The sequence below is a fragment of the Pseudorca crassidens genome, chromosome 11 (genome assembly GCF_039906515.1).
Source record: "Pseudorca crassidens isolate mPseCra1 chromosome 11, mPseCra1.hap1, whole genome shotgun sequence".
NCBI classification, from domain to species: Eukaryota; Metazoa; Chordata; class Mammalia; order Artiodactyla; family Delphinidae; genus Pseudorca; species Pseudorca crassidens.
The window spans coordinates 56,191,845-56,203,220 of record NC_090306.1 but is presented as its reverse complement, the minus strand read 5'-3'; the positions used below and the strand labels follow the sequence as shown (position 1 = coordinate 56,203,220).

The window sequence follows — 11,376 nt, the reverse complement described above, 5'->3', positions numbered from 1 at the left end:
TATTTTAAACACGTCCAGCTTTTGCTCTCCACCATCCCACTTCCATGGTGCTAGACAATCTGCAGTCTTGGTGCCAAGGAATCCACTGCACCTCTGAGCCTTTGCAGGTGTAGATTCTCTCCCTGGAATGTGCTTCCATCTTTAATACCTAAATCCAACCTGTTCTTCAGATCATAGCTCAGCTATCACCTCCATCAAGAAGCTTCCTTGACTTCATAGGCTGGGACGTATTCTGACTCTACGCTCCCATCTATCATCATGCTTATCTTCTGGTACCGAAACTTCATGTTTATAGATCTGACTCTCCCTTTGAACTGTGAGCTGAAGGGCAGCAATTCAGTATCTTGATCACTGTTGTATCACCAGCACCTAGTCCAAAGTCTGGTACGTGCAAAGCAGGTACTAAATATTTGTTTATTGTAAACAAATAAATGTCTAGATGATTAAATTGATGGACAGATGAGTAAATTAAAAAATCAATAAGGGAAATACACGATGCATTTTTTAAAAAATTTGGCCACACCACACAGCATGTGGAATCTTAGTTCCCCAACCAGGGTTTGAACCCAGGCCCTGGCAGTGAAAGCGCTGAGTCCTAACCACTGGACCACCAGGGAATTCCCGTATGCTTCATTCTTAATGGACTGGATCTCTTCACGAACGTTGAATAAAATATTCTCTCCAAATTAGTCACATGTCTTTTCATTAAATTTTTTGTGGTTGCCCTGGTCCCACCCAGTAATACCCTCTTTCAGAGTACCAAACGATGTGACTTTCTGATCTGGAAAAGCTATCTATTAGGTGAGAATTCTCTGTTGAGAGCTGCATTTGTCTCATTGATATTCACACAGATACACAATTTATCCAATTTAGATTTTCCATGGTTCCATGGACTCAGTTTTTAATAAAACCATGGGTATACGTACTTCATCCATCGAGGGTCTTAATTTTGCCCGTGTTGCAGCACACTGGCCTGCCAAAGAGAACAGCTTGGCGGAAAAATTCCGAGGACAGGGATGTACTTTCTTATCTAGAAATGAGATACATGAATCGAGGCCTCTCTTCTCCAGCAATTCTATAAGGAGATCCCTCTAGGAAGAAAAGGAGACAAACTCATCACTGAGAACTCAGAATCTATCCAAAAAGTGACCAAGAAATAGGCAGAGATGAAGACAATTCTTACCAGCTGGATATGCTTTGGCTCATCTAACACCACTTTACAACCTGTCAGAACTTCCATTATTACCTACAAGGAACATATAGAAAGTCAACTACCTAATATTAATATTATACACATAGTAATAATTACTAAATTATTATAAATATTATTAAAATATTACAAATATTAAATATATACACATAATTAGTCATGACTATTAACCTCAATGCTGAATACAGTTCATTCTAATTAATGACTTTACATTTCACTACTTGATTGATTATACAAAATTAATGTATAAGACAATGAGTAACAGAAAATCAATAGGTCTAAAAGCTAAAGCCTTTAAAATAATTCTTGGAATTTAGTGTATTCTTGGCAACAAACTCTTCTACTTTGTTAACTGGTAGTTGGTACTTACAATTCCAAAGCTGTAGACGTCTGTTTTAACAGAAAGTTTGCCCTGTCTGATATACTCTTCTGGCATGTACCACAAATGCTTACTGCTGCTGCTGGTCATGCTTAGGACAGAGCTCTGAGGTTCTAGGTGGGGTCGGATGTGTGCCATGGCAAAATCAGTTAGTTTGGGTTGAAACTGATCATCCAGAAGTATGTTTGCACTGAAATTGTGATCAAGGGCAAACAAGACAAAAACATCATAAAGGTATTTCGAAAACAGGACAAGCTCACCATTATATCTGATCAATTCCAAGTAAAGCCATATGTTATTTTCCATGAACTTTTTAAAGGACATTTTCTCATTTTTCTTAAAGTATAAATACAAGTGTTGTATAAAACCTAAACCAAAATCCTGACCTAGGAACAGCAGGCATTTCAAATTTCCAGGCACATATATGGAGTTGGTGGCTAAAGCTGATGCTTTGTCAACAGGAGAAACTAAAGTTAACCAAAGCAGCTTTCCTTGTGTTCTTCTTACATGCATGTAATGAGAACATTAACTGAGTTTTAATCAGATTATAGTTAAGTGTCTGATGTGCACAGGGCTGTGTTGTGGAATGCCCGGCTTAGAGCTGCTGCTCTGCAGTGATTTGAGGAATCTTCGGTAGCCCCTGCCTTCCTAATAACGCTATTCCGTTGTTCCACCTCTATGGATTTTTTGTCTTTGAGTCTTTTAAAATATAAATATCTGCAGAGGCAAAGGCAAAGGCAAAGGCAAAGTGCTCAGAGTCAGTTTTAGCTGCTTGGCACATAAACACCTCAATAGTCACTTAACATCTTAGCTGAGAATAAGCAGCAGATTCTTTTATCTTTGAAGGGTGGTCTTAGCAGGGGTGGGAAATGATAAGCACACACCTGGGAGCAAGTCCCAGCTCTGCCTCTTCCTGGTTCTGTGACTGCCGGTGGGTTACATCACCCTGTAAGCCTCAATGTCATCTTTCCTCACATGTGAAATGAGGGAAAAAATAGAACTCACAGAACTGATATGGGGCATATAAATACTGGCATACAGTAATGCTCAATACTGGTAGCTGAGATGAAGATTAGCAACCCCTCATAAGACAGCAGATGGATATTGATAAAAGAAGTGGGTGGATCGTGAGAAAGCCATCTACTTTTCCACTTTACTTAGGGCTATCTAGAGCTTGCTTTTCGTCCCCTGAAACCAAAGCTTCCAACAGTAGGCCTGCCCATCCAAAATGCCACATGGGATATTTGTAGTAAAAGTGGTAATAGCTATAGGATAAGAAGAAGAAATTCTTAGTCTAGAACAAATATTGGATCTTATGAAAGAAATTCTTGCTGTCCCTATACAAGTAGGCCCACAGGCAGACCCTAGTTCTAAACTACAGGTCTTATTATGATTCAGAGTATTGAGTCCTAGTTCTATTTAGAGGACTTGATGCTAATGTCTTGAGAATTCTAGTCCAGACTTTGTCTAGGACTGAGTTGACAACAGACAAAATGATGGGACTCCCCAAGGCCCTTTAAGGATAGAGAAAGATGTGCTCTAAACTTTATTTCACTCTCCCTCCTCTAAAGGTGGCAGGAGAGTTTCAAGGTCCAAAGAGCCCACCTTGTCCATAAGCTGAGGGCCTTTACCTGTTGCATGATCCTTGTACCTACAAGGAGAAAGTCAGAGAAGGCCTGGCTCTCTAGACTTGTATCAGTAAGCACAGTCCTCATTATTCTCCTTGCCTGGTCTTTTCTCCCCAGATATTTCAAACCTGGCAGTTTCTGAGGCCAGATGGGGTCTCACACAGCACCATCTATGTTACTCCTTACCTGGTCTTCCACTTTCTCAGTTGGAGAACAGTGGTAGCTATCCTGAACCTCTGAATATGGGGAATACATTAGAGCCAGATCCTACCTTCAACCCAGCTCTAGATAAGAACAGACATTTAGCTCTTAATGACTTCTTCCATAGGTGTACTCTTCACTTGCTCAGATCAAGGCTGGGGCTTCCAGAGATGCCCTGATCATTTCAGAGTCCCGGGGTATTTAATGCAGGAGTTTGCCAGGTGTGCCTGGCAAGTGAGGTGAGGTGGGCAGAGAGTTTCATTAACTCTCATTACCAGGACCCAAGCTTCTGCCCCCCTGAGAGCCTGGCTCTCTTCTGCCCCCCTGCCCTACCACTGCCCCCCACCCCGCTTTATTTCAGCATAAGAGGAGGACAGCAAAGATCTGAATGCCAGATCTTCAAGGTCAAACATCTCATCCTCTTCTTCCTTCACCCTAGCCTTAAGAATGGTATAAAACCATAACTTAAAAGAGAATGCAAAAAGCTGAACTGGTGAAACGGAATCCCTGAAGAATACGTCTTTTCTAACTACAAAAGGAAAAAAAAAGAAACACCACCACTCAAAATCTAATCCATTATTTGATCCTCAGAAAAACTGGGGAAGTTTTCAGCAACTGGTGACTCATGCTTCTGTAAGAGGCAGAGGTGAGCTGAGTAACCACAGCGTTACACAGCGTTACACAGCGTTACACAATAAAGGACTTTGGGTTACACAGAGGACTTTGGGTCAGTGAGAAGCCATCAATAAGAATGTGAAATTGTTCCAGGGCACTGCATTTACACTTTGAATAATGAAAGTGTAAAGACAAATTGTTTACCAGCAGACTTTAGTGTACAACATAAATTTTGAGTCCAGTGATTTACTCTGTTCTAAATAAAGGTTAATGGTAGCTGAGGAAGAAGGATGTTCTCTTTTAGGAAAGTGGGAACTGCAAAAGGCCCTTCAACAATCAACTGTAGCTGAATTCTTTCCCCTCCTTCAACCTCAAATAGAATGTTCAAACATAAGGTGCCTTCAGCTACCTTGCAGGTCAACTGAATGCGTTCACCCTACAGGAGTGAAAACAGACTAACAAAACAAAGACAACATAAAATAACTAAAATCATGTAACAACAGAATGCAACAAACAGATGAGAAACATCCAATGGCCCACGCCTTCAATTTAGTGCTTCTACCACCTGTTTCTTCTCTTCTCTCCCACAAGGCTACTTACTGTAGCAGAGAGACCACCACCTCTCTAGATAACTCTTCTAGAAGAAGGACTAGTAGTGGTACATTAAGGTGATGGGGAAAAACCCACACAAAGTGGTGAATTTGTATTCTGATTCTGGGGATGTTACTTCATCTCTCTATTGCTAGGGGTCTCTAGGACAACTCTTTTTGGGTACCTTCGACTCACGTTGTCTCCTAATTTAAAGCTGAAGCCCTTGGGCCTTAAATATAAAGCAAGATGATACACCTAGACTGTAACGCAGGATCTGAATTTAAGTGCAAATATGTTTGACATGTGAGCGCATGACTGGTTTTTAAAAATCTGTATCTATATTTTGATTTTAGGGGGAGTTGTTCGTGCTCAGTAGCCCAGTCCCTGAATACCTGGCAACTCTCAGGAAAAGTCTAGACTTCACTTAATTGGCCCCAGAGATAAAGAGCACCCAACTGGCTCTCCATGACAGCCTGAGGCAACAGGACAGCTTGCTGTCTGTGTCACTGCTGTTGCAACACTAAGACACCCCTCACCAGATGAGGGAAGACCCAGTTTCTCCGACAACCTGCAGATTACTGGAAAAAGGCATACACACCCTCTCCCACTTCAGCATGCAGTGTATCTGGCCTCAAATGATGCGAAGCTGAAACCCTTAATGCCCCTCTTGGATTATACAGCTTTCCCTTTCTATCCCATTGACCTAGGCAGCACTCAGAGACAGTATTATGGCTTGTTCTTGCTTTATTGGTGTCTTGTGAGTCCTAGGCCCAGACGATAAGGGGTCTTCCTCCTTTAAATGTGAAATTTCGTCTCTGACCAAACTAGCGCAACTTCCCTAAGCCTCAACTTCCTTGTAGGTAAAAAGATCTGATGATGCTTACCTCACAGGATTGTTACAAGGCCTAAATGAGAAAACATAAGCAGAGTGCCTGATGCACAGGGAGAGCCTCGAAACATGCTTTCAAGGATGTAGTCTGGCCACTGTCCAGCCTATACCCACCACCTTACCTTAAAATCCTACAGAACTTGGTTAGGTGTCTCTAGAAGTTCAAGGACACCAATTTGATGTAACAAAGGTACAGAGGGTTGCAGGATAACCCTGGAGATCTGAACACCCTTGGGTTAATCAGTTTCCAGGCATCAGCTGTGTTTCAAAATAGTTCCAGAGAACTTCTGGAAGAACCTGACTAAACTAATATTCCCAGATATTTTAAGACCATGGAGAGAAAAATATACATATTGTTTGGTATGTATGTGCGCAAGCATGTATGCATTCCTGTATATAAATAAATGAACACTGGGGTTTAGAGACAATAGTGGTAAATAAAATTAATAGGGAAAATTTTAATTTACGTAATATTTGTTTTGGCATTCCTTAGAAAAAATGAACATATTTGGATATTTTAGAAGAAGGCAGGCACCAGGGGGGAAACAGGAAAAATCTGAAGAAAAAGAATTGCTATAGCTAAAATGTCTCTGAAAAACAAAAGTAGGTTTTTCTTGGCGGGGGATGGGGGTGACGTCAGACAGGGAGGAGACTGGTTAATTAAACCATCAATCAAACAAACATTTGCATTCCCTGCATTTTCGGTCCCTGCTGAACGCTGAGCTGGAGCCCAGTGGCCTAGCCACTCACATCAGGTCTTGCGGTAAAGGCAGGAGGAGCTTGGGCCCATGGGCAAGGGTGACACAGTCACAATGAAGGAGCCCATGTGTGGCTGCCCACCCTCCTTCCCAACTACTCAGTCTTTCTAGTCCCTCACAAAGGAAATTCCCTACGCACTTACTAGGCCATATATATTTGATCAATGTCCATTTTTTAAAAATTCATTTTTAAGCAGATGGCTTCTTCCTTCCTTTCTTTCCTAGACCACCTCCCTTGTATGAAAGACTGTTTCACTTGGCAGGAGACACACGGCCATACCATAAGAGAACATGATATTGTAGGAAACATCAGAAATGTTCCCCAAGATTATCTCCTCACTTTGGCAACATTAACAAGAATGAATGTCTGGGATGAAAAATGCCAGGGGTAAAATGCATTTCAATTTAAAATCATTCATAAATGTGAAAACAGTTAAGCTCGCTAAGGAATAAGATGGAAATAACAAGAAGGTTTACTGCCTTCAGATGCTTTTATGTGATCCCGTAATTCAAAAACTTCTTCGTTTTCCCCAATAAAAATGTGAGGGTCTTTCGCCAAGAACAGAGACTTCAACTCTTTAGAATTCTTTTCTTTCAATACTTTTCCTCCTCAAATTCCACCATCTGGAAATGGATTTTGTTTTTATAACATTCTCTTTGCAGAGTTCAAATTACTAAGACATTTTGGGGGTAACTAAACCAGCAGACTTCTTGAAAATACCTTTGAAATGTGGTCTCGGCTTCATCCTTGGTGTTCTGCAGCTGTGTCCTTGACAGTGTCTTCCTTCAAAGACCATTTACTCTCCCTCTCTGCTTGCACAAGGCGAAGATTCTGAATGCAGACCACCAGGCCTAATCTCCCCCGCAAAGTCGGCTGCCTGCTGCCGTCTTCACTAGGAGTCCAAGGTCAACATTTCCAAATTTGCACATACTAATTATGTTCTCCTCTCCTGTCCCATTTCCCTGCCTCTGCTGACGAAGCCGACATGCTCCCAGGAGTGCCGGCTAGAAAGGCTTAATTGCCTAATAAGAGCATGACTGCTGGACCCACACAAGCGTGGAACCCACCTCCTCAACCCATCTACAGATATGTGACTGAGGCAGGTTACTAACCTCTGGAAGTCTCAGCTTTCTCCTCTGTCAAACCAACGAACTTGATAAGACCAAATGATACGTAAACTCAGTCCCCTGGCTTTCACTGAGTTCCCTAATACGTCTGCAGCCTATCAGCCACGCTGAAGGTACTGACGCTTAGCAGCGCAGTCAGGATAGACTGGGCTTACTGCTGTCTGGGGGCCTTCTTTATGCTGCTCCCCTTACCTGCAAAGTACTCCCTCCCACTTATTGTCATCCAAATCCACTATGCGGCTTGATTCACCTCCTCCATGGAGTTTCCACTCGACTGCTCTGAACTCCAGCGGCCCTCCTTTCTCCAAGTTCCTACTGTACACCCTGCCCTCTTCGATTTGGCACTCCCTCCGAGACCAGCTTCTGCTGTTTACAGAAGCATAATGCTGAATCTATAGAAGATACCAAGTAAACATCTGATCATATAATCAGTTTGTAAATTAAGAGAATTTGAAACCGTAAGCAGCCTTAGACCACTGGGCATAGGGCAGGTATGTGGCCCAAATGTGGCCAAAACATCCTCCCACATTCTTGGCAGACATCACTAACTGAGTTCAGAGCCACCCACCCCAGATTCCCTTTCGACAAGGCACATGGGAAGTCATTACCAACCAATCAAAGATGGAATGTGAGACGAAACAGATTTGTCATCGCTGCTAAAAGTATAACCACTTTTTTTCAGATGAGGTAAATGAGGCCCAGCTGGTTGAAATGACTCATTCTATGCAAAATAGCTTACACTAAAGCCTAGCCCTCCTACTTCCCTGTTCAGTGTTCTCTCGATTTACTATAGTTAACTGAAAGAAACATCTTTTGATTCAGCTATTCGTAAAAGATCAAGAAACTGTTGATTACAAGGCAGAAAGGAAATGAATTTTATCCCTTCTTCTCTTTAGTTGTATATAGATCATTCCGGTGCCAAGATAACGGCTAATGGGCGAGTCACATTTTGGTGCAGTGCAGAGGAAGTTCCAATCATTAGAGCTGCGCCCAAATAGAGGTCTAACAATGTGCTGTGCAGGGGTCCAAGGACAGGTCAGATGAGATACCTGAGTCTCCATTAGGTGGGAGGAACTAAACTCACTGCCAAACCCTGGGCTGTGCTCCACAGAGATAATCTTATTTCATCCTCACAACCCTGGGAAGAAGTACAGTGCTTCTAGTTCCATATAAGGAGACTGAGCCTCAAGGAATTGAGTAATTTACCCACGATCACACTGCTGGAAAGTAGTAAAGCTGGCGTTTGTACTGAGACCTGGGAGACCCCAAAGGCCACACCCTTAGGCAGTGACAAGAGACAGGGGCAGCAATGAGATCACTGGGGTGGGTGCTGGAAAGGGGGAAGGACAGGGAAAAGACTGGGGAGGGGTGTTTCTGAAAACAGGCAAGTCAGAACTCTCCCTAACCTGCTCTAGGGTGAGCAGGTGTCTGGAGGTGCCTCCTGAAACATATCTGAGCTCATCCTCACTCGGGAGCTGATCAGGGGAAAGCTTGGCCAAGATCTAAGAAAATGTGATGTCATGTCATTCTCCAGCCACAACCCCTAGATTTGTGAGTACAGAGCACAGTACAAAAACAAGCAGGTGAAATGGCACAGAATTTGAAAGCAAGAAGAGGTCCAACTCGAGATTATCCCACTTGGCTCTGATGTACAAGTGAGAAAACTGTGGCCTGAGAGTGGGGGCCAGGGCCTGGACTCGAACCGAGACTTCCTGTGCTCTTTCCACGTCACCCCCGTGACAGCATTTCGTGTTGCCCAGACAGAAGGTGCTGCTCACACTTTGGGCGCCAGGCTGCTGAAGGATGACCTTACAATCTTCATTTTTTAAACTATTTTTAAAACGACGAAGGTGTGAGATTATCAAGCTTCTTTGCAGACAGAATTAATTACAGAGAATGAAAAGAAACTTTGGGATATCATTCAGCAACTAGAGACTCCTTCTTGAAATTTCTGATTCCCTGGTTTGAGACAGAAAGGTCTGATGCTGAGTTATTATTTTTCTAATAAATTTTATTTTTATTATAAGAGTAGACATAATCCTTAAATAAGAATTTAATATCAAGTAGAAGTAAAAAATAAGCCATTAAATGAAAAGCCATAGTCTCTCCATCTAATTAAAGCCTTATTGATATTTTGGTATGCTCCACTTTTAATCTTTTTTTTTAAATTCCTGAAGTTGTACTTCTACAAGGTTATAATTGTGTACTGCTTACTATTTCAATTTGGCTTTTTGCACTGTCACTTTACGTACACTGTATGTTATTTCATACTATTAAAAACAATATTTAATAATGTCAAATGATGCATGATAACTCTTCGGTGATTCATCAGTCTGAGGCCCAAGTGCAGAAAAGGAAAGAAAGGTTTTCCATTTCTCACTTCAACAAAAGCAGGGCCCTGACTTACTCACAGAAAAGGTCACTGTTTTAACACATACTGAGATGCCCTTTTTTGAGCCAATTATCAGGGCTGTGCCATAAAATGACATCTCTTCAAGAAGCTGCCTTTCCTCGCAAAGAATTAGAAAATTAATATGACAAAGGCCGAATAGTAGGGATTTCAGACGTCCCTGAAAGCACAAGGCTGTACACAGTGGGACCAAGAATCGGGGAGGCCCAAGTTTAGAATGGAGTAAAGGATTCATTTAAAAGAGATTCAGCAAGAGGGAAGAGATATGGGAACATATGTATATGTATAACTGATTCACTTTGTTATAAAGCAGAAACTAACACACCGTTGTAAAGCAATTATAACCCAATAAAGATGTTAAAAATATAAAAATAAAAGAGATTCAGGAGGGTGATCTAGGTCAGCCAATTCACGTTTGGTCAAGACTGCAGGGGACTGAATGTCATTACCATCTGACAGATGTTCAGTGCCCTGAATGAAATGAGCTGTTCTCATTCCAGTTTCTAGAGAACAGGTGTGCACATCACCAAAGGAAGGGGGGAAAGGCTACTGTTATAGTTGGCACTAATTAACACCTTTGCCGGCAGGCTCAGCAGAAAGGCCAAGAGTGCAGTGACTGTGGAGGGGGCTGAATTGCTCTGGAACAGACGGGGACACACTGATGAACCCTTGTGAAACCACAATTCTCAAATCAATGCCCAGAGCCCCAGAATTCCACACCTTGACACATGACTGGGTGGGTGTAATCTATAGATGGTTATGTTTGAGCCCTTGAACCCTCTGGAAAACCCAGAAAGGCAACAATCCGCAGCAGCCCCTTCACCAACAAAAAATAAAATAAAATACACTGCTAGCTTCACTTCCAGCTCAATCCTGCCTCTTCCATGAAATTCTACCTTTCTCTGATCAGATCTCTTTTGCTACTCGTATCAATATTACCTGCTGAGCACTCTGTGTTATTTAAGTGATTTTATAGCTCAGCACATCCAGACAAACACCTGGGATACTGGCCTGAAAGATATAGCCTCCTTTTAAATTGTCAGACCACCTAAGAGACTTCAGAACCTTTCTGTTCCCACCTATACCCCAGAGAGAAGAAGCCTCAGAGCCCCTTGTAAGAGCCTAGCTTATCAAACCCAGGTCCTCAGCCTAGGAAGTGTTCAAAGCTCCATCCAACCCTCTCCCCACAGTTTTCCTTATTTTTCTCCAGTCTTATCTTTCATTATTCTCCAATCTCATCCATTCCTCTCCAATCAACCAACTTGTCTTTTTTTTTTTTAAAGTGTTTATTTATTTATTTATTTGGCTGTGCCGGGTCTTAGTTGCAGCATGCGGGATCTTTAGTCGTGGCACGTGGGATCTAGTTCCCTGACCAGGGATCAAACCCAGGTCCCCTGCATTGGAAGTGCGGAGTCTTGGCCACTGGACCACCAGGGAAGTCCCTCAACTAACTTGTCTTGATTTCATTATACACCCAGCATTTCTTTACTCTGTTCCCTTGAATAAATTATGCCTCCACCAGGAATATTCTCTTCTCTTCTTTCAACCAATCCACTGACAATGACCA

General features: G+C 42.3%; 1 protein-coding gene across 2 annotated transcripts in view; it reads right to left on the bottom strand.

Annotated features, from left to right (window-relative positions):
• IRAK3 (interleukin 1 receptor associated kinase 3) overlaps positions 1-11,376 on the bottom strand; it is a 71,220-nt gene that overhangs the window by 8,146 nt on the left and 51,698 nt on the right. For both annotated transcript variants that reach the window (XM_067697243.1, XM_067697242.1), the window contains exons 9-11: positions 1,581-1,779; positions 1,184-1,246; positions 927-1,091 (exon numbers count right to left, since the gene is read on the bottom strand). In XM_067697243.1, the coding sequence (XP_067553344.1) occupies positions 927-1,091; positions 1,184-1,246; positions 1,581-1,779 (427 nt within the window). The remainder of the gene's footprint in view (positions 1-926; positions 1,092-1,183; positions 1,247-1,580; positions 1,780-11,376) is intronic.